This window comes from Myotis yumanensis, unplaced genomic scaffold (assembly GCF_028538775.1).
Source record: "Myotis yumanensis isolate MYYU_CA2020_CCGP unplaced genomic scaffold, mMyoYum1.0.hap1 SCAF_1, whole genome shotgun sequence".
Taxonomy (NCBI): Eukaryota; Metazoa; Chordata; class Mammalia; order Chiroptera; family Vespertilionidae; genus Myotis; species Myotis yumanensis.
The window spans coordinates 40,165,363-40,189,615 of record NW_027223752.1 but is presented as its reverse complement, the minus strand read 5'-3'; the positions used below and the strand labels follow the sequence as shown (position 1 = coordinate 40,189,615).

At 39.7% G+C, this 24,253-nt stretch overlaps 1 protein-coding gene across 1 annotated transcript in view; it reads left to right on the top strand.

Annotated features, from left to right (window-relative positions):
- Positions 1–24,253, top strand: part of SLC38A6 (solute carrier family 38 member 6) — a 68,825-nt gene that overhangs the window by 13,080 nt on the left and 31,492 nt on the right. The window contains exons 4-5 of the mRNA XM_070418848.1: positions 5,579–5,631; positions 9,169–9,208. Of these exons, the coding sequence (XP_070274949.1) occupies positions 5,579–5,631; positions 9,169–9,208 (93 nt within the window). The remainder of the gene's footprint in view (positions 1–5,578; positions 5,632–9,168; positions 9,209–24,253) is intronic.

Here is a 24,253-nt window from a genome sequence, read left to right as displayed (position 1 = left end):
GGAGTAACTAGCTGGAAATATTCCACTACTTCATGGGAAGCAGCTTTCCAAACGATTCCTGTAGAGGCCAAAGTCTTGGTCTAGCCAAAATAGCACTAAAGTGTACCTTGATGGTACATTAAAGAAGAAATTTTCCCCCAATTTACTTCATTAGGATTTATAGCCTTTCTGCTGCCTCAAAAGCATAACATTGATTTCTTAAATATAAAAAAATTATTTCCTAAAATAGATCGCTATGACTGCTTTCAGTTATTTATTTAAGGGGAATTGTGCCAGGTATTGCTTATATGAATTCCTGTAAAAGACTGAATTCATTTCATAATTTTCATAATTAATGTTATTCCTAATCTGTAGGAATATGCTATTAATGTGATTGACCATTACCACATCTTATTCTGATATCAAAACATCTTTCACTTTAAGATATTAAAACGTTGATCATGTGAACGAGCAGCAAAAGTATCCCTTATTAGTAGACAAATTAATACTTAAATTACTAAACACCAGAGAAATTAAAAACTGCAGCTTTTTAAATACCTGCAACTCAGGTATTTGGTGGAGGAAACCAAACTGTTCAAGTGATACTGTTTTTAAAAGTAAAGTTTTACCACTCTGTTATACTCATTATAGAGTATTTGAATTCCCCCCCCCCTAAAAAAAGGAAGACAAAGAAGACTATATAATTGTTTGTTTATAATCTATTCTACTGTTTTTATGTTTTGCTTTATAAATCATATTTGAATCCTATTTCTTTATATTGACATTTTTATGTTATTATAAACATAGTTTTTAATAGCTACATATTATTTAATCAGATATACCTATCATAATTTACTTAACTACCTTACCATTGTTTAGCACTTAAGTAGGTTTTTATTGTCAATATAAATAATGCATGATGAGCATCTTTGCAAATAATGATTTCTCTGGTTTTTGTCGTTTCCTCAGATGCATGCTCCTAGTGGTCAAATGTTATAAATATTTTAAAGGCTCCTTGTTCAAATTGAAGTCCAAAAGTCAGTACCAATTTATACTGTTTCCAGCATCTTAAGTGTCCAAATGACAGAATTTTAAAAGTTTTTCACTGGTGTTGATTTGGTTTATATGTGGAGATGATTCAGAAAACCATTAAAAAGTGAATATGTAGAGATAAAGCATTTGACTGACTGTACATATTTTGGTTCAGCCTCATTGTTAAACCAGAAGTCATTGTTCATATTCACAATGTCTCAGATGTGGAAAAGGGCGTCTGATTTTTGCCACATAGAAGTATGATGCCAGGGACAGAACTGAATGACTAGCCAGACATGTTGAGTTGAAAGATAGAGTTAGGATTTGAACATTGTACTCAGTCTCCACTTTATAGTCTAAGCCAGGGGGGGGCAACCTTTTTGACTTGAGGGCCACAATGGGTTCTTAAACTGGACCGGAGGGCCGGAACAAAAGCATGGATGGAGTGTTTGTGTGAACTAATATAAATTCAAAGTAAACATCATTACATAAAAGGGCACGGTCTTTTTTTTTTTTTAGTTTTATTCATTTCAAATGGGCTGGATCTGACCCGCGGGCCGTAGTTTGCCCACGGCTGTTCTAAGCCCTTTTCACTGTAAACTTGGGAGTGTGCTGCATTTAGAGATATTTTCATAAAACTAGAAAATAAGAGAGAAATTTGAGATTGCTACAATGTATGCCACTATTGTCAGAAGTTGCAATTACAGCTGTCTTATTGTGCTGTTTTTTTAATTATATTTTCTGCAATAATAAAGGTTGAGTTCTAATTAAAAAATTAAGAATAAACCTTTAATTTACTTAAATTTTGATAGCTGAAATACAAGTTCTTTTGGGATCTTTTAATATGATTTTTGCTTTTGGGAAAGTTATTTGCTTTTTATGTTTATTAAATATATAATCTATACTTTTTTATGCTGTTTAAAAATGAAATAAACCCTAGTTAAACTTTTTGATGAGTATTATCTTTTTTTAAAATATGTTTTTATTGCTTTCAGAGAGAGAAAGGGAGAGGGAGAGACAGAGACATCCATGAGAGAGAAACATTACACGCCTCCTGCTGGGTATCCAGCCTGCAACCAGGGTATGTGCCCTGACCAGGAATCGAACCAAAGACCTCCTGGTGCCTGAGTCAATGCTCAACTACTGAGCCACACTGGCCGGGCATAATGAGTATTATCTTGATAACATGCTCACCAACTGAGAAACTGATGCAAAGTAGGTCATCTTAAAAGCAAGTTATTTGAACAAAACAGAAATAGACTCATAGATACAAATAACAAACTGGTGGTTGCCAGAGGAGTGGAGAATGGCAGGGTGGGTGAAACATGTGAAGGAGAATAAGAGGTAGAAACTTAATTTATAAAGTAAGTCATGGGGATGTAACATACAGCATGAGAAATGTTGACAATAATATTGTAATAACTTTATATGGTGACAGATGGTAACTAGACATACCGTAGTGATAATTTTGTAATGTACAAAAATAGTGAATCGCTGCATTGTATACCTGAAACTAATATAATAGTGGATGTCAACTCTAATTCAATAAAAATAAATTGCATTAAATATAAAAATAAAACTGTTATTTGATATAACACTGAAAATTCTTCTTGCTTAAAATTCTTGGAAGGAAAGTTTTTCTTAAGAAAGACTATATTTAATTATACTATAAAAGAGGGATGTAGCCCTGGCCAGGTGGTACAATTGGTCAGAGTCTTCTGGTATAGCAAAAGGTGGTAGATTCGATTCCCTGTCAGGGCATGTATGGAAGGCAGCAGATCAATGTTTCTCTCTCACATCAATGTCTGTCTCTCTCTCCCCCCGCTCCCTCCCCACTTCCTCTCTTTAAAAAAACAAACAATAAAACATCCTTGGGTGAGGATTTTTAAAAAAGGATGTAAAAAATAAACAATCATGTTTCTTTAATCTCATGCCTTGTAGTGACAGATCAGAGACCTTCTGGACACTTGGGTCACATACACATATTATATAATAAAACTAGAGGCCCGGTGCATGACATTTGTGCACTCGGTGGTGGGGGATGGTCCCTCAGCCCAACCTGCATCCTCTCGCAGGCCGGGAGCCCTTAGGGGATGTCCGACTGATGGCTTAGGCATGCTGGGAGTGGGCCTAAGCCGGCAGTCGGACATCCTTAGCGTTGCTGTGGAGTCAGGAGAGGATCCTGCCACCACCACTGCACTCCCCAGTTGTGAGCCCGGCTTCTGGCTGAGTGGCGCTCCCCCTGTGGGAGTGCACTGACCACTAGGGGGCAGCTCCTGCATTGAGCATCTACCCCATGGTGGTCAGTGTGTGTCACAGAGACCTTTCGTTCTGCCATTTGGTTGATTTGCATATTAGCCTTTTATTATATAGTATTACCTTCCCAGTGCCAAATTAGATAGAAGCTAACATTTAGAAAATGTTCTCGTTTTATAAATGAATACCAAAGCTTTGGAATGTATAATATAAGAAATCGTGCCCCTATACATCATTAACACTCAGTTGTGTTTAGGAATATTAAATTAGTAAAGATTTATTGCTTCAAATAATTACTAACTTTTGTGATGACATTCATGTTAGAATATGTATTTGGAAAAAAAGAATGTCGCCATTTTCCATAGGAGGAAATAATTCCAGTTCTTAGTTTTGTAATTCTGCTTTTTAATTTTATGTCTAAAATACTGTTGACCTCTGAACAACACGATTTTGATCTGTGTGGGTCCACTTGCTAGTATATGCAGATTTTTTTCAATAACTATGTTGGAAAATTTTTTGGAGATTTTCTTACTACTGTGAAGCAATTGTGTCAATTAGGCTAGGCTACCATAAAGCAATCATATTGCTGCTGCTTCATTATCAATGCAGGAACTGTTATACCTGTAAATAAATATGAATTTCTTCTTCATATTATCTTTTCATTTTTGATATCTAGTGTTAGTAATACATTAACATCTAATGTTTTGTATCATATAAGACAGTATTGATGTAGGTACTGACAAATGATGCATCTTGTAAACAGATGACGTGAACTTACAGTATTGATAAATATAGTACTATTAATGTATTTTTCCTTATGATTTTCTTAATAATACTTTTTCTCTAGCTTACTTTATTGTAAGAATACAATATATAATACATATACAGTATATAATACATATACAAAAAAATGGGCTTTCTTTACTGGTAAGATTTATGGTCAACAGAAGGCTATAAGCAGTTAAGTTTTTGGGGAGTCAAAAGTTATGCACAGATTTTTGACTGCCTGGAAGTTGGCGCCCTTAACCATGGTGTTGTTCAAGGGCTAACTGTATCGTACTTAAAATCAACCCCTGTAAAATGATTACTGAAGTCTTTCCTTGTTAAAGCATGAAGTTTCCTACTTAAAATCAACTTATATATCCCCAATTCAAAACTAATTTGTCTTTGCCTGTTATGTTTAGTAGGATGTAAATAGCTGTACCATCCAAAAAGTTTGAAAATTCTTTGATCAACTCTGATAATAAAGTTAAAATCTTAAATGTATACTTGGCAAGAAAAGTTAGTATTTTTGTTCTTAATTATTACAACTTACTTTTTTTCAGCATTTCACTGTTTTCTCTTAGACCATGTTGTTATAACATGTAAAGGCCATAGGTGGTATTTAAAGTCCTTATTTTTACATACCTGGAAGACTTATTTATAAAATAATAGAAGAATTTTTTTGTTAATTTAGTGGCAGTTTAAAGAAAACCCATATGTAGCTTGAGGGGATATATGAAAACTTGCTTTAAGAAATGATGAGCTATATCTCTGACTCAGTAGGAGATGTCTGTTCCCACCAAGCCTTGGGATTTGGTAGTGTGCTTCTTTTTAGTATAAGAAGTATGAGGTTAAGCACTTGTCCACACTGTAGGATTATACAAATGTTTTTACTTTTCTTATTTTTACCAGTGGTGTCACTAGTTAGAGCATGAAGCTATATGGCTTGAGGAAAAATGTAGTGCTTTTATGAGCCATTGAATTTTCATCTGTGTCCACATTTTTTGAACATATGAAATGAGAATGTATGAAATGAGATGAGAGTAATTTTATGAAAAAAGAAAATGTATGCCTTACTAATTGTGGGATAAGGGTATTTTTTTCTATCATGAACACAGTGTCATTATCCTAGGTAGCTGGAAAAGTAAATGTTTCTGAAAGTATGATACAGCTTTCATACTTTAACTTTATTTACCTATGCAATTTTCAGAAATTTGCCAACAAAAACTTACATTTGGACAGTGCAGCAGGCAAGTACTGTTTAGTGAGAAATGGGGTTTGTTCTTGAGTAATTATTCCATTTGGATTAATGCAGCCTGGGTGGTGGTTAGACAACCTTGGAGTTTGCTAAGCTCTACTTCTTCTAAGAGGACTCTATCCTTGCAGACCATAAGTCTTCAAAAGTGTCCCCAAAAGTGGTTACTTCTACTTTAAATTTAGTGTGACCATCCAATAGCTATAAGGTAATAGTGGAATAACTTTCTTCCCTTTAAGACTTGGCACACAAATAGTTTTGTGTAAAAATGAAAATTACAATTTCTCTTAACAGCTGTGACATCTTATGAAGATCTTGGACTCTTTGCATTTGGATTATGTGGAAAGGTAATTTTTTTCTTCTCCTTGCTATGTCCAAAATCCAGAGAGGCACATTTTCCTTCTCTTTCCAATTAGAAAAGACAAGTATATATCAGGGAAAGAAATTAGAGAAATAAAAGGAAGTTAAAGTAAAGACAGAATGATGGGAATAGGAGTGGAAGAGAAGAAATCTCTTATGCCCTTTCTAAAAATGCATCAATAAATTTAATTCAACACTTAAATCTTTTAGTACTTTTCACCCTAATGAAGGACAGCAATGACTTGGATAATTTTAAAATAGTAGCAGTGGTCTATTTTAAGTTTTCCTTATTAATTTTGATTATATTCTCTGAGTATATCCCCAAAACGACAGGAGAGTAGAGAAGCATAGGATTAAAATTATACCATAACTAGCCCTAGCCAGTTTGGCTCAGTGGATAGAGTGTCAGCCTGTGAACTGAAGGGTCCTGGGTTTGATTCTGGTCAAGGGCACATGCCTGGGTTGTGGGCTCGATCCACAGTAGGGGGGCATGTAGGGGGCAATGGTCAATGATTCTCATCATTGATGTTTCTATCTCTCCCTCTCCCTTCCTCTCTGAAATCAATAAAAATATATTTTAAAAAGTTATACCATGACTATTTACAAAATGGCTAATTAGAAGATCATATTATTTAAGAGCTTAACAGTGCTGCAAGATTTTGTAGCTATCTCATTTATAGGTGAGGAAATTAAGGCCCAGAGAAATAGAGGGGCCTATTTCTCCACAGTTACTTAAAGGACTCTAGGCTCTAACTGCTTTTTTCTCCTCAGAATAAGAAAACTAACAGCAATATTTGTTGGGCACTCATTTGTGATAGGCATACTAAACTAATTTAGCAGGTAGGGGAAACACTGTCTTCTTCCACAGGTGATCAGGAGGTAAATATTGTTAGTGCCATAGTACTTTTTTTTTTTATTTCTCAAGAGCTATCATACTTATAAAACCTATTTTCATATTGGTTTCAAACAGGCCTTTTTCTTTTTATTTGTAAATCTGTTTTTTATGGTTTTGCTTGTTTATTTTGTTTTTAAATCTAAAAGAATATTGTATTTTTAGATGGCTGAACTAATTTCTAAGGCAAGTCTGGAAGGAAAAAGATCTATTTAATAGGGAAAACACCTATATTTACATTCACATTTACTAAAGGGATAAAGTACAAAAGTGCAAAATGGAGAATAGTTACTTAAGGTTAAAGGGTTTTGTTCATACCCCAGTAACAGTTTCTCTTTCCTAAAGGTCAGAATGTTTGGTAGAATCATGATCAGTTTCCTGCATTCAGTTTAACCAAGGAGGAAGAAAATGTTGCTTACATAAGAAAACTCTCCAATTAATTGAATATGTTCTATAACATGACTCTAAGTATCATCAGTGTTATTTCCCAGTAGTATTTCCTGAATTCCTTGTATAGCAGGAGGGTCTAAATGAGGAGCATGGATTGTTGAATCCTCTTTCCTAGAAATCTAGAATAGCTGCATTATCATTGTAATGTATGCACCCGGTACGTCGTAGGCAGGCACACAGATAGAGGGCACTCCAAATAGGAGTTGCTTGTCTGCCTTTTAAATATTTTCTCTTCATTTTCACAATTGGGTTGAAACTTCCCTATTACCTGCTTTCCAGATATAATATGGATAGTGATATTATATATGATAGGATAACATTGTTCTGAGAATTAAAGAATATTTTTGAAATGTTTTTTGAAAATTTTAAGGAAGATTTTTTTTTGAATTGTCTCTAAATTGATTTATTTACTAACCAAACAAATATGTCTTGAGCAAATACCACATCATGCACTGTGGTAGATAAGAAGATAGATAGGTAGGTAGATAGATAGATAGATAGATAGATAGGCTTTCTAGATCTTAAATGCTAAAAAAAGAAAACAACGGAAAAAATAATCACCAATAAGTTGATATTATTACTTTTCGCAAGATATTAATAGAAAAAAATCCATTATTATATATGACTGAAAAGAAATCCAGTTATTATGTATGACTGATGAAAGGTAGTGTTAAAAAAAAGTTCAAAATAGTCTTTTCACAAATAACTGAATTTTGAAACTAATTTTTAAATGGGTTGATAGGCAAAGTTTTTTTATTTTTATTTTCTGGAAAATGTTAGAGAGACGATGACCACATTTTCAAAGACGTGTGTCTAAATTTTCCTGTCATTAGTCCTGCTCTGGAGACTCCAAGGCCTCTCGGCCTCAGTAACTTAGATTGTTCCCAGGATAGGTAAATGCTGTGCCACTGATGAGATTCCTGGAAGGGTGATCTGTTTCCAATCTATGTAGGACTGCATGACCCTAGATAGTTAGTCAGCTCCAACATACATTGGGGGTGCAGATCCACCAAGATTTGTTTGAGTGATCGGAAGGCCCAAGTGGAAGGAGAATGTCTTTCTTCTGAGTACATCTGGTTACCAAGAATGGATCAACTGCTGTCTTGAGTTTCCCAGGAGTCTCACCAAAGATCACAAGCTAGCAGCCTGCAGGCTGAACTTAGTCCTCGAACATATTTTGTTCAGTTCAAATCCTTTTTATTTTTAACTGATTGCTAACTAAGAGTTACGAAATTTTAAAGAATTCAATTTCTGACTTTCACAAATTGGAAGATCTAGCTGCATTGGGTTCACATGCCCCTGTGCCAGCAACTAACCAGAGCTGAGTAGCAGCTGCCCCATTTTGAGAGGGGAGGAGTTCACCAATTCTATATATTACCGATTCCAGAGAGGAAGGGAGAGAGAGAGACAGACAGAAACATCAATGATGAGAGAATCATTGATCAGCTGCTTCCTGCATACCCCTCACTGGGGATCGAGCCTGCAACCCAGGCATAACTGGAATCTAACCCGGGATTCTTCAGTCCACAGGCCAATGCTCTATCCACTGTGTCAAACCAGCCAGGGCAGATACTAGTCTTTATAACCTCCCATTGTCTTACACTCAGCCCACTGCATATTATTGAGTTTGAAATGTTGCTAAATTTTCAGGTTTGAGAATATATGGGTTCTAAAGTTTCCTGCTCTAGATTATTATTCCCTGGGACAAGAGATGTGGAAAGCCTTGATGTATGAGGGGTAATATGTTCAGAAGACTATATCATTTCCTTTTAGGTAGTACAGCATTGGCAGAGCACACCTCAAGCCTGTCTCAGTCTACCTACTAAAGCAGTGTGGTAAACCAGTAAAAATGGAGAATGAGACCAGATAGATCCAATTTCATTTTTTTTGGTACTTTGATAACCACTGATTACTAGCTTTTTAACACTTTTAACTGTTAAAAATGACTGCCAAGAAAACTTTCAAAAGTATTCTTTATAGTAACCATGGAACTATTAAAGAAAGGCTTTTTAATGTAATGATTATTAGTTTTATGTATTACAAATGGCTGGCAAAATTTATTCTTTCCAATTTTTCTGGATTTCTGCATCTGTTTTTTAGTAGTAGTTATTGGATTTTAATAAAATACCATTTTTTATATTACTTCCCCTTTCATCTTCTAAATACATTTGTTCTTTTATAGGTGGTGGTGGCAGGCACCATAATAATCCAGAATATTGGAGGTAAGCCGTGGAAAGTACGTGGTTTATGTATAGATGTGATGGGAATGATTTCCTCTTTTGGTTTCTTGCCGTACCACAGGTCTAGCTGGGAACCTGAACCCCTGTAGTCACAGGTATCCTCAGAAACCTTGCGTGTTGTCCTCATTACTCTTTTTTTGTAGGTTTTTTAAGCAGCCCTCCTGGACAATAACTTCTAAATCAGTTCCAGGTAAAACCTTGATTTCAGTCTTGCTATTAGGCCCACAACACACCTCTAAAACATTTGCATTCTGTAGTTGTGATAGTGGTGAGGTATTATTTAAAACAGCGGTCGCCAACTGGTGGTCTGTGGACCACTGGTGGTCCATGAGGTCTGAAAGGTTGGCGACCGCTGCTTTAGAAAACTCTCCAGGTGATTCTGAAATACTTCCCCTCCACTTTTGTCCTACTCACCCCCATTAGTTGGGACTGCTTTAGTGGGAGTGGGAGTCTATGAGCTGTGAACATTCAGGTGTAGACAAACAGTGTCCTCTTATAGCAGAGAAAAATGACCAAGTGGTTTAAAAAATAGACCTGAGAAAAACATTGTCACATTTATCTGTTATCTTGTTCCCATCATAAAATCCCAGTATCAAGAACCAAAAATTAGTGTTATTAGAGATAGCTACACATTTAAATACAAAATATGGGAATTAAATTTATATATGTTGTAAAGAAGTTACATAGTGCTGAACATGTTTTTAGCATTGACTGGAGTACTAAGTTAATGCTATTAGTTTAAAAGCAGCGATTTTCAACCTGTACGCTGTGTTTAAATTCTTGAATTTAAAAATTCAGGAATTTTTAAAGCATACAATACCTGGCTATTTAGTCAGGGGACTGACCTATTTTCCCTTAAATCAGTGGTTCTCAACCTTCTGGTCCTTTAAATACAGTTCCTCATGTTGTGACCCAACCATAAATTATTTTTGTTGCTACTTCATAACTGTAGTGTTGCTACTGTTATGAATCATAATGTAAATATCTGATATGCAGGATGGTCTTAGGTGACCCCTGTGAAAGGGTCGTTCGACTGCCAAAGGGGTCTCGACCCACAGGTTGAGAACCGCTGCCTTAAATTGTCAAATTTAAAAAAAAATGACAACAGTCAACACAATAGCTGTCCAGTGTGAATGAATCAAAATTATACCTAATTTTTTGTCAGATCAGCAAAAAAAATATTTTTGGTATGCCTCAGAATTTTAGTAATTAGTTTATGTGTGCCATGAGATAAAAAAAAAGGTTGAAAATCGCTGGTTTAAAGGAATATACACAGAGAAGGTTGACATGCACTTTGGGTCTTACACAAGATTGTATGGTCAGAGGAAATTTTAATCTTATATGTAACAGTTCAAAATAATTGAAAGATGACAGTTTTAATAAAGTTCAACTCTGATACTCGAGATCTGAACTATTGCACTTTAAGTATTATTCAACTGAAGTCTATTCTATCCTATCCTATCTAATAATAGACAAACATGGTAATTAACCATACCTCCGACACGCTTTCCATTGGCTAATCAGGGTGATATGCAAATTAACTGCCACCCAAGATGGCGGCCGGCAGCCAGGCAGCTGAAGCGAACAGGAGGCTTGCTTGCTCCAGTGATGGAGGAAGCCAAGGTTCCCTGCTTGCCGCCACCCAGCTCTGAGCTGCACTCTAAGCAACTATGTTGCAATTATAGAAGCTAAACAATCCCCAGAAACCTGCTTTCAGCCAGTGGGGCCTCAGAGCTGGAGTTGCAACAGTGTTTCAATTATAGAAGCTAGACAAAGCCCAGATACCTGTTTTCAGCAGCCAAGGTCTCAGAGCTAGAGCTGAGCCTCAGAGCTAAAGCCGGCTCTCAGCTCCAGTGACAGCCATAGAAGGTAAATAAATCCCAGAATAAAAGAAAAAAAAGAAAAAAAGGAGAGGTTGGGAGCTTCAGTCACCCACCAGCCTGAAAACGGCCCTCAGCCCCTCACCCAGACTGGCCAGGCACCCCAGTGGGGACCCCCACCCTGAAGGTGGTGTGACCAGCTGCAAACAGCCATCAGCCTGTCATCCAGGCTGGCCAGGCACCCAAGCGGGACCCCCACCCTGATCTGGGACACCCTTCAGGGCAAACCAGCCAGCCCCCACCTGTGCACCAGGCCTCTATCCTATATAGTAACAGGGTAATATGCAAACTGACCCTAACAGCAGAAGGACTGGGAATGACTGGTCACTATGACACACACTGACCACCAGGGGGCAGACGCTCAATGCAGGAGCTGCCCTCTGGTGGTCAGGGTGCTCTCACATGGGAGGAGCTCTGCTCAGCCACAAGCCAGGCTGATGGCTGCCAGTGGACATCCCCCGAGGGCTGCCGGGCTGCCAGAGGGATGTCTGATTGCCATCTTAGGCCCAATCCCCCTGGGAGCGGGCCTAAGCCAGCAGGTGGTCATCCCCTGAGGGGTCCCAGACTGCGAGAGGGCACAGGCCGGGCTGAGGGACCCCCTCCCCCCCGAGTGCAGAAATTTTTGTGCACCAGGCCTCTAGTCTTTAATGGGTTTCTTGGTCAAGGAAAATATTAACATCCCCTTGGCTACATTTAGTGAGAGTTAAGCAAATTACCCAGGTTATCTTATCCTCCCCCAAACACTTTATTATTCCATTTTACTGATGTGGTAACTAAGAATTAGAAGAGATAAACCAAAGAAATTATGTACTTACTAGAGGCCTGATGCACAGATTCATGCACCGATGGGGTCTCTCAGCCTGGCCTACGCCCTCTCACAATCCAGGACCCCTTGGGGGATTTCAGACTGCTGGTTTCGACCCGATCCCCGTGGGCCGAAACCGGCAGTCCGACATCCCCTGAGGGATGTAGTAGTGGCAGGCGGCTGGGGAGGAGTCTGAGCCTGGCACCAAGCTGCTCCCACTCATCCCGGCACTGCTGCTCCTGCAGCCACTGCCACTCAGTAGCACTGCTGCAGAGGCGGGAGAGGCTTGCGCCCCCACAGCTGCACTTGCCAGCGTGAGCCTGACATCTGGCACCTGTTGGTCAGCTGAGCGGCGCTCCCACTATGGGAGTGCACTGACCACCAGGGGGCAACTCCTGTGTTTAGCGTCTGCCCCCTGGTGGTCAGTGCACGTCATAGTGACTGGTTATTTGGTCGTTTGGTTGTTTAGGCTTTTATATAGATAGATAGATATGCATAACCCATAGACACAGTAGTGTGGTGAAGGCCTGGCAGGGGGTGGAGGAATGGGGAGAGGGAGGGGAGAGGGCAAAAGGGGGGGATATCTGTAATGTCAAAAATAAAAAATATATTTTAAAAAGAGTTAGTGGTATTGAAGAACTTGCTCATGATCCACATAGCTAAGTTGTAGAGCTAAAGATTTGAATTGAGCTTAAGAGCCCAATATTTCATCTCAGTTCTATATGATCAGGAGTCTTGCTTCTACTTATCCTTTGTAACTAATTTTAAGTCATTCCTTGAGGCACATTATTTTCTCACTCCAAACCTTAGTTTTCCCACCCATTCAAAAGGAGGCTTGGTCCAGTTGAGTTCCAAGAGAATCTTGGAGGGAATGGCTGAGCCTATGAAGACCAGGCATTTGGGTATGTTGGAGGAATTGCCTTTTCCAACCTAATTTTGTATTTGTGGCTTATTTTTGTGACTGTGTGAATCAGACAGTGACTCTCCATTGCCCTACAAATAAAATACTTCACTATGGCTTAAAAAAGTATTAACATTCCAACAATAAATTGTAGTTGCCATTGCTCTGGAAATCCTGAACATTCTTGTTTTTATTCTTTCAATGTTCATGGAAACAAATATTGAATGAGAGGAATGCTTTCTTGGGTGTCACACAAAATAATTTCTGTCTAACAAACACTACTTTACTCTTCAGACTAGAATTCAGTAAAATAAGTCCTAAGTCCTTTAGGAATCTATATAATGTCATTGATTTTAAGATCTTCTTTGGAATAATTTATTTTATTTTAGCAAATACTTATTGCTTAACTGTACACTTGATCTCTAATATGAATGTATATTTTATTATTTTCAGTCCATCATTGTCCTCTCCATGTAATTAGTAAGCACCATCACATTTTTTCTTAGATTAGGTTGAGCTATTTTTTTATCATTTTATGTAGAATTTTCATTCCAGGAATTTGGATCCAATTTTGTGACCCTGGCACAATGCCTGCTTGCTGTTGTATTCTCTATATCCTTCACCCTAATCCCTGTTCTCTAATCTTGTATGTAACTGTTATTGAACAGGATTCTATTTTAGCCCTTGCTGTTATTAAAGTTATCTCTGTATGTGCTTTTCTCCCCCACTACATTTAAGTTCCTCCAGGGCAAGGATTATGTCTCATTTCTTTTTGTACTCCCAGAACCTAGCACAATACCTGAGGCTTGATGAACCTTTGTTGAACTGATTGGAGCTGGATATGATTTGTATGGGCTATTTCCAAGTACTTTTAAGTGCTCGGGTTGCGGGCTTGATCCCCAGTAGGAGGCGTGCAGGAGGCAGCTGATCAATGATTCTCTCTCATCATTGATGTTTCTATCTTTCTCTCTCCCTCTCCCTTCCTCTCTGAAATCAATAATATATATATATATCAAGAAGAGAAAAGGGGCCCGGCTTGTGTTGCTCAGTGGTTGAGTGTCAACCTATGAACCAGGAGGTCGTGGTTCCATTCCCAGTCAGGACACATGCTTGGGTTGCGGGCTTGATCCCCAGTATGGGGTATGCACGAGGGCAGCCGATCAATGATTCTCTTTCATCATTTATGTTTCTCTCTCTCTCTCTCTCTCTCTCCCTTCCTTTTTGAAATCAGTAAAAAATATGAATGAATTAAAAAAAGAAGAGAAAAGGGGATTGCTAGACTGATTGCTAGTTTTAAATATATGAAAAGCTGAACATGAGATAATAAAAAGATGCTAGACTAATTCAGTATTGTTCCAGAGAGCAGAGCTGGTTCTGATGGGTCCACAGTGAAGCTAGTTTGGGTGCATTTGAAATACCTTTGTAAGTAAGCTGTGTAATAATGGGAATGACCCACACGCTTTGAAAATGCTCCTTATCCCTGAAAACATTCAAACAGAGCTGGTTGGTCAAATGTCAGAATGTTCTAGGAAGGATTCCTCCATTAGGTGACAGATAAATAATCAGTTATCCCAACTCTAAGTTTGTTGATTTGCTTGCTTGCTTTGTTTTAGAACCTTTAAAAAAAGGTTAGAAGCAATCACAGCAACTTTTAATGTCCCCCAAATTCAGAAAAGCAGGTGAGGCTTACTTAGTTTTAAAAGACTGTCTCCATGATTTTCTTTACATTGGTTAAAAGTTTATTTATTGACAGTCACTAAGTAATAATTGAAACACATTGGAGAGCTTTTTGTCTTAGCCAGGTATACACAAATCATTCCCTAATTTCAATTGAATTGGAAGCTTGTTCTTGTGAGCAGAACACTGGGCTGGAAGTTACATACCTTGAGTTCTATCTACTCTAGTCTCTGTCATTGGGTAGCCATGTGTCTTAGGGAAGGCCCTCCCTCAGTCTCTTTGCCTCAGTTTTCTCTTTGTTAAATTGCTGGGGGTAGGATGGGAGGCAGGGAGCTTAAGGTAACTTCTTACCTCAAAATTCGATTTCTACTTTGGTAGTTTGGGAGACATATTAATTCTTTCAGAACATTAAAATATTTGTATTACAGGAAAGTTCAGTGGGAGGGTTATGCTTGGTTTAAAAGATGATTTGGTGCCCTAGCCAGTTTGGCTCAGTGGATAGAGCATCAGCCTGGGGACTGAAGCGCCCGGGTTTGATTCTGGTCAAGGGCACATGCCCGTGTTTCGAGGCCCCAGTAGGAGGCCTGCAGGAGGCAGCTCATCAATGATTCTTTCTCATCATTGATGTTTCTATCTTTCTCTATCCCTCTCCCTTCCTCTCTGAAATCAATTATTCATATATATATATATATATATATATATATATATATATAATTTGGGAAGGAGACTACCAAGATGGCAGTATAGGTAAACACCCGAATTTGCTGCCATGCACAACCACATAAAACTACAACTAAAAGACAAACTGAATATCATCCAGAACCACAGGAAGGCTGGCTGAGTGGAAATTCTACAACTAGAAGGAAAGAGAAAAGTGCATTGAGTCCGGTAGGAGGTGCAGAAGTGTGGAAGTGCAGAGGTACGGAGGCGCGCCCAAAAGGGCTGGCAGCTGGGTACGCTGTTGTCTTTTTCAACTGGGAGGGAGGTACAAGCTCCTGACTGCTCTGAACTCCAGTTCCGGGCGAGAATTTGGGGACCCAGACTCATACGGAGAGAAACTGGACTGTCTGGCATCGGGCCAAAACGTGAGGGCGGCTTTCTTGCAGAGGTGCTTGCAGCGTTCACTGTTCCTGCATGGGGCCTCGGGACACAGACCCCGGGACCACTCTGAGGCAGAGCAGTCTGGCAGCCATTGTGGTTTGCTCTGCCCTGGTGATTCCCTGAGACCCTGCCCCACCCTATTTATAACCCCACCCAAGCAGTGCCCAGAGGCTTGTGCATATGAATGGCCTGGCCTTTCTCTGTCTAAAAACCTGGGCAGACTCAGTGAGCGCCAAAGCCCCACTGAAGCAAGTCCTGCCCCATAAAGGTGTCTCCAGCACAGAAGTTCTCCCATTGTAGACACAACTGGTCCTCACAGCCAATTGGCCTGGAGATCAATTCCTCCCAGTGATACCTACAGCAATCAAGGCTTAACTACAACAGGATTGTGCACACAGCCCACAAAGGGGTGCACCAAGAGTGTCCACCTCAGGTAATCAAGAAGGCTGAGCCACTGGGCCCTATAGGACACCTAGCACACAAAGCCACTCTATTAACACAGGGAAGCAGCGAAAATGCGGAGACAAAGAACAGGTCACAAATGAAGTAAGTGGAGGAAAGCAAACTACTGGATATAGAGTTCAAAACCACGGTTATAAGGTTACTCAAGAATCTTCTAGAAACCTCCGAGAAATATAGTGAGACCCTCAAGGATATGAAAAAGGACCAATTAGAAATTAAGCATACACTGACTGAAATAAAGAATAATATACAGAGATCCAACAGCAGGCTAGAGGATCCCAAGAATCAAGTCAAAGATTTGAAATACAAAGAAGCAGAAAACACCGGAAAAGCAAAAGGAAAAAAGAATCCAAAAATATCAAGATAGTGTAAGGAGCCTCTGGGACAACTTAAAGCGTCCCAACATCCGAATTATAGGGGTGCCAGAAGAAGAGAGAGAGCAAGATATTGAAAACCTATTTGAAGAAACAATGACAGAAAACTTCCCCTACCTGGTGAAAGAAATAGACTTACAAGTCCAGGAAGTGCAGAAAACCCCAAACAAAAGGAATCCAAAGAGGACCACACCAAGACACATCATTATTAAAATGCCAAGGGCAAAAGACAAAGAGAGCAGCAAGAGAAAAACAGTTACCGACAAGGGAGTACCCATACGACTGTAAGGTGATTTCTCTACAGAAACCTTGCAGGCCAGAAGGGAGTGGCAAGAAATATTCAAAGTGATGAATACCAAGAACCTACAACCAAGATTACTCTACCCAGCAAAGCTATCATTTAGACTTGAAGGTCAGATAAAGAGCTTCACAGATAAAAAAAAAAGCTAAAGGAGTTCATCACCGCCAAACCAGTATTATATGAAATGCTGAAGGGTATTCTTTAAGAAGAGTGTGCTGAGCTAGCTCAGCCAAGGGTTCCAGAAGCCTGAGTGAGAGCGATGAAGGATGGAGAAATGGCAGACAGAGAGAATAAGCTGGGTCTAGGCCAGCCGTGGGCAAACTACAGCCCGCGGGCGGGATCCGGCCCTTTTGAAATGAATAAAACTAAAAAAAAAAAAAAGACCGTACCCTTTTTTGTAATGATGTTTACTTTGAATTTATATTAGTTCACACAAACACTCCATCCATGCTTTTGTTCCGGCCCTCCGGTCCAGTTTAAGAAACCATTGTGGCCCTCAAGTCAAAAAGTTTGCCCACCCCTGGTCTAGGCGGATCTTCCTGTGCCTGGTTGAGGCCACAGAGAGAATCCAGAGGCAAGCTGAGCCTTTATTTTATAGCCAGAGGTAAACAAGTCACCATAGTTACAGTGTTCTTGTGAGTTTCACTTGTTTTGGCAGCACTTGCTGCACCTCCCACAGTCTATTAGCTACCTAGGAAGGATCTAGGGAGCATCATAAGGTCAAGCCTAATTATGCTAAGAGGACTGTGCCCTCTAAGCTGGGACTTGTTTGTGGCTTTGCCAACAGGTCAGTCCGAGGCTTAACCCTATAGCCGCTCCCTACAGAAGAGGAAGAAGAAGAAAAAGGTAAAGATAAAAATTATGAACAACAAAGTGGCAATAAATACATAACTATCAACAAGTGAATCTAAAAATCAAGTGAATAAAAAATCCGACGAACAGAATAAACTGGTGAATATAATAGAATCAGGGGCATAGAAAGGGAGTAGACTGACAATTCTCGGGGGGAAGGGGGTGTGGGGGGTGCAGGAAGAGACTGGACAAAATCATACACCTATGGAGGAGGACAGTGAGAGGGGTAAGGGCAGGGGTGGGGTGGGAACCGGGTGGAGGGGAGCTATGGGGGGGGGGAAGAGGAACAACTGTAATAGTATGAACAATAAAGATTTATTTAAAAAAATAATAAAAGAAAAAAGATTCTCTAAAAAATAATTTGGTGTTTTGTTAGGTATCTTTAACAAATCAGCAACTATTGGTCTAAAAGCTTTCATAGATGCTATTTCTTGTCAGAAAAGGGGAATCTCAGTTCTTGGAACTTTAGGGGAGCCGTTGAGCCTTGGAGGTTAATGACTAGGAGCTCCAGTCTTAAGAAGTAGTTCTTTGATTGATATACGCTGGGTCTGTGTAAGTCCTAAGCAGCTAGACCATATATGCATGAGAAGAAACACTTATTTAGGAGGATCTTTAATATATTGTGCATATGACTTATTTAATGTTATTTCTACAAAGTGGATTTTTTGTTATTAATTAGAAATTCATTGGATACTTATAAAGTGTGTAGCATCAGATTTAATTTGTATACTTCTTCCATGCCTATCTGCATATAATATAATTCAGATAGCATTTTTTTGAAAGATAGGATGTTCTGTTATAGCCTGTTAGTATAAATCAGGGGTCCTCAAACTACAGCCCGCGGGCCACATGCAAATACAAATATTGTATTTGTTCCCGTTTTGTTTTTTTACTTCAAAATAAGATATGTGCAGTGTGCATAGGAATTTGTTCATAGTTTTTTTTTTTAAACTATAGTCCGGCCCTCCAACGGTCTGAGGGACAGTGAACTGGCCCCCTGTTTAAAAAGTTTGAGGACCCCAGGTAAAAATGGTCTGAGTTTTTGCAGTGATTGTTTAGAACTGAAAAATAATATAATAGCTTCTACCTTGGTCAAGTGTTCCACTAGTCACTTTAATTATACTTACCGCAACTCTTCAAGGTAGATGATCTGACCCTTGTTTTATAGAGGCAGGGATCAGTGCTCAGGGGGTATAAGTAACTTGCTTACCTTTACCCCTTAATCAAGCCAGGACTCAAACCCCACTCTGTCTATTCTAAAGCCTTAATTCTTTCTGCTATGATATAGTAAATGTTTGAAAAGCCGTGAAAAGATTAAATGTCAAGGATTTTAAAATCTCCTTGGGGACAGGAACTATGTGTTTTCATAACCTGACCTAGTTTCTGGTAAAGGAACTCAATAAATAATATTAGTTGAGTGAATGAGACAGTTAAAAAAAGGTTCTACTTAAAAGCCTAAGATTTTGCCTCAAAGAGACAATTTTATATATTATATAAATGATATAAAGAGACTTGAAAGCCCGATGAATGATTTGTAATTTAGAATTCTTTAAACATTAAAAGGATTGAGGAGAGTTAGATCTTATGTGAAATAGAAAATAAGGTATTTTGAAATCTGTTTTCAGATTAGGTAATTATGTCTTAGATTAATGCTGCCTGACTCTTTTATTCTTTGTAACATTTAAACATGTCTCAGTTTTCTTGGGATTCTGTGCCCTGGATGAATCTATGAGGTAAATGGAACAGAGAGACCCTTACCAGCAAAATGAAGACCCAGTTTATTCCCTACGCCTCCAGATTCCATAACTCTAGGTAACTTGCTCATTGACTTACATCCTTAGTATCTAGCACATAGTAGGCATTTAGTAAGTAAGACCCATTATAGGAAGAAAGGAAGGCATAAGACATGGAGGACAAGAAGGAAAAGTCATTGACATGGCGTGATACTCCTTTAGGAGGAAAAGAGAGTTAATCAACTGGGAAGAGAAGACCACAGACTATATTAGTGAACATATAGTTTCTTTAGGAAAGAATCTACTTTCAGAACTTCACAGAAAATCTTGTTTCCCCCGAGACCAATCAGGCACCAAGTATGTTATTGGGCACTAATGTGTCCTAACAGATTTTGTGGAAAAAATCTGTTTTTGATCTCTAAATGATCTCTAAACTTTATGATAGAAAAAAATGTGACTCACTAAACTTAGTGCTTTTATTCTAAGGTTATTGGAACCCTTACCTTTGGAAAATGGAGAGCCATATAGTAAAATACTACTGAAAAGCAATTCCTGATCTCTTCCCAACACTAATGAATTAGAGCCTGAGAGAGCCCCCCCAGCTGCCCATTTCCTCAGGAGCCTGAGTGGTGTTTGCCTAGAGTCATTGCTGTTGGGACACAAAGTCAGAAAAGTGTCTGGAAGTTTTCATATTTAATGCTGTTATGGGCAAGAGAACTCTGGCTTAGAGTTTGAATTTAGTATACTACTAGTAAAAGGATTAAGAGCTGTAATAGCAAATAAGTATAGGTACTTTCCACATAGTTCCTCTAACTGTGTTGCATAATGAAGTTCTTTTCTTAAGAACCAAGGTAAGTAGTTACATGTTTTCAATTCATTTGAACTCCTGAGATAGACCACCCGGAAGGCTAAAATATCCCTGCAAATCAAACGGTAAACCCCAAATCATCGTTAGTCAAGCTGGAGAAAGTCTATTAACTATGAACTCTTACAAGTACGTGATAAAAGTTAATTGATGTTATTACTGGTTTCATATCTTGCCCAACTCAAAATGTGGAAAGGTGAGTGGCTCCTAGGCGTATGTTAACTTCTTATTTTGCTCTTAAAAATGTGAAGGACCACTATGGATAGCATATTCTTTCCTTAGTTCTCTAAAGCCCCAAACCTTTCAAGGAGATTAAAGGTTGAATTACTGCTGCATATTGTGAAAGGAAAACCCTAAGCATTAGTAGTCTTACCGAGATCTCCTGAAATAGGTAGAGTAACCCAGCTTCTCCAGTCTGGCACGAATCCCACTAACCTTATTCTAGCGGCCTCAATTAACACCTCTGTTTGGGAATCTACGTTTAAGAGAAACTCAGCAGCCCTTTTATTCCTCAGGCAGCCTAGTTACTAAATCTCATTCATAAACAGAAAGATATAAATAAGTTCATTTTCAGTCGAGAACTATAAACATTTTAAATTCTCAGTGTTTTTCAAATTTATGATTTAATATTAGATAATTCTGAAAATATTTGGTCTTTTTTTTCCTTTTCTTTTTTTCTTTTGGTAAGATAGTGAAGTTTTTTAGATGTACTAGTTTGTATTGTCTCATGGGAAACAAGGATTGGGTGCGCTGTTACAATGCCATCTGCTGGTAACATCATCTGTAGTCAAACTGCAGCTTTATTGAGCCTCAATATTGTTCAGAAATTCTAGGAAACACTTAGGGGAGAGAGAGGAAATTTGGAAGGAGTCTTTTACACTAGTACTTCCTGTAGCAATATTTACTGGTAACATGTCACTTTAAAAAGGTTTAATAATAATGCATTTCTTAGTACTAATTTTTATTTATAGGGGTTTAGAATAATGAATATTCCGGCCACTTTTCATTCAAATTTAAGATCTTGATAATGGTAAAACAAAGTTATAATTTTTTTAGGGTTATGGGGGGAAAAGTTCCTCTGTATATTGTGATTTTCATTTGTACACAAATTAGGGAAATGACACTGTTGGCAGGGTTTAAAAGAAAAAAATCCTTGCCTTGGCTGATATGGCTCAGTTGGTTGAGCGTCAGGAGTCTCGTGCACTGAAGGGTCACTGGTCTGACTCCCAGTCAGGGCACATACCAGGTTACAGGTTCCATCCCCATCAGGGTGCATGCGCAGAAGGCAACTGATTGATATTTCTCTCTCACATAGATGTTTCTCTCTCTCTCCCTCTCCCTTCTTCTCTCTAAAATCAATTAAAAATATTTTTAAAAAACAATTGAGGAAAGATACATCATCAGCATTTTTTAAAAAGTCCTTTTTAAAAAAAGAGAGATTGTGTTTGTGTACTATTTTGAGTAGGGATAGATTTTCAGTGGTATTTGAACATTGAATAGAAACACCTGGTTAATAAGAAAGACATGTTGAATATAATAAACTAGTTGCAATCTGTGACTAAAAACATGTTTGAAGTAAAATTGAACCTCTTTTAGACATAAGCAAAGTTATTATTTCCTCCCATAGTACATCTGTTTAGGGCTGGCTGACTAATCCTTTAAGAAGTTGCTGAACTTCCTCCAAGTGCTGAAAACCTAATTCTGTTTTAAAAATAGCTGTGTGTAATTTTATCTTCATATGTGTATTTTAAGTGTTTAACAAAAAGGTATTATTTTTGTAAACTAATGATTTCTTAGACCCAAACTCCAACTGAGGCCTTTTGTATGTATAAATATGTGTGTGTATATGTGTGTGTGTGTGTGTGTATATATATATATATATCTCTACACTAATAAAAGAGAAACATGGTAATTAGCGTACGACCGCTACCCTTCCCATTGGCTAATCAGCATAGCCTTATGCAAATTAACTGTCAGCCAAGATGGCGGCCGGCAGCCATGCACTGAAGCAAACAGGGAGGCTTGCTTGCTCCAGTGACTGCGGACTCCTACGTTCCCCGCCTTGCCGGCCTCTCAGCTGCAACTCTAAGCAACTATGTTGCCAATATAGAAGCTAAACAAAACCCCAGAAACCAGCTTTCAGTCAGCCTGGCTTCAGCCAGCTGGGCTGCAACATTGTATCACATACAGACGGTAAACAAAGCAGCAGAGGCCTCAGAGCTAAAGCTAGAAAAAAACAGAATAAATTTAAAAAAAAGAAAAAAAGGAGCAGTTGGGAGCTTCAGTCACCCGCCAGCCGGAAAACGGCCCTCAGTCCCTCAGCCAGCCTGGCCAGGCACCTCAGTGGGCACCCCCACCCTGATCCAGGACACCCTTCAGGGCAAACCAGCCGGCCCACACCTGTGCACCAGGCCTCTATTCTATATAGTAAAAGGGTAATATGCCTCCCGGCACCGGGATCAGTGTGACAGGGGGCAGCGCCCAAACCCCCTGATCGTCCTGCGGCTCTGTGTGTGACAGGGGGCGGGGCGACAACCTCCCTATCCGCCCTGCTCTGTTCGTGACAGGGGAAGGTGCCCAAACCCCCTGATCAGCCCTGCTCTGTGCCTGATAGGGGGGAGCTCCCCAATCCCCTGATCGCCCTGCGGCTCTGTGTGTGACAGGGTGCGGCGCCCCAACCCCCCCACCCCCCCTACGGGCCCTGCTCTGTGTGTGATAGAGGGTGGCGCCCCAACCCCCCTCCACGGGCCTTGCTCTGTGTGTGACGGGGTAGAGCCATAACCTCCCCATTGGCCCTGCCCTGAGTGTGACAGGGTGCAGCGCCCCAACCCCTTGATCCGCCCTGCTCTGTGTGTGACAGGGGGCGGTGCCCCAACTCCCCTATCGGCCCTACTCTGTGAGTGACAGGGGGGAGCTCCTCAACCCCCTGATCAGCCCTGCTCTGTGCGTGACAGGGGGGAGCTCCCCAACCCCCTGATCGACCCTGCTCTGTGTGTGACAGAGTACGGAGCCCCAACCCCCCTGATTGGCCCTGCTCTGTGCGTGACAGGGGGTGGCGCCGCAACCTCCCCATCGACCCTGCCTTGAGTGTGACAGGGGGCGGTGCCCCAACCCCCCAATCGGCCCTACCCTGAGTGTGACTGAGGGTGGCATCGCAACCTCCCGATCCGCCCTGCTCTGTGCATGACGGGGCGGCGCCCCAACTCCCCAATCGGCCCTGCTCTGAGCCTGACCAGGAGCTGCACCTAGGGATTGGGCCTGCCCTCTGCCACCCGGGAGCAGGCCTAAGCCAGCAGGTCGTTATCTCCCGAGGGGTCCCAGACTGCGAGAGGGCACAGGCCAGGCTGGGGGACCCCCCCCCCCCCGCCCTCCGAGTGCACAAATTTTTGTGCACCGGGCCTCTAGTATATATATATATATATATTTAAAGGAGTCCTGGGAAAAATAGTCCATAAGAGTACAAAGTTTTTGGGAAGAGGGATTGGTTTTCATTTTAATTTTTTTTTTTATTTCAATATAGTGTTAATATCCCAGACATGTGAAATAGGAAACTTCCTTTTCTGAACTATAACAATAGTTGTTGATACAGTAGAATCGTAGTGGCAGAGTCCTATCCATAGTATCCTATTAGGTAGAGTCCTACCATGAAACTCATTAGCTTGTCTGAGGGATCTTGTACTAATTACTTCACTAAGCCAGCTCACAAAAATGAAATGAATTATGCTGAAAATACATTTCAATGTGAAATGAACATTATAAGTGATCTTACTAGTAAAGCTTCTAATTAATTTTCTATGTTGTTTAAATTCTTTAATTTCTTTGAACCCAAATGTTAAACACAACATTCAGACACAATTTATTGTAAATGCTGATGATAAAAGAAAAAAGAATAGCCCTGGGGAGTGGTTCTCTTGATAGACTTTCTTTTTCTTTGCTGTGGTGGATTTCTTCACTTGGTGCCCGCACTTTCCCATAGCAGAGTAGTTAAGTGCAAGTTTCTCAAGCCAGACTGGCTTCTCCCACCATCGCTAGCTTGGGCAAGTTACTCCTTTGTGCCTTCATTTCTTCGTCTGTGA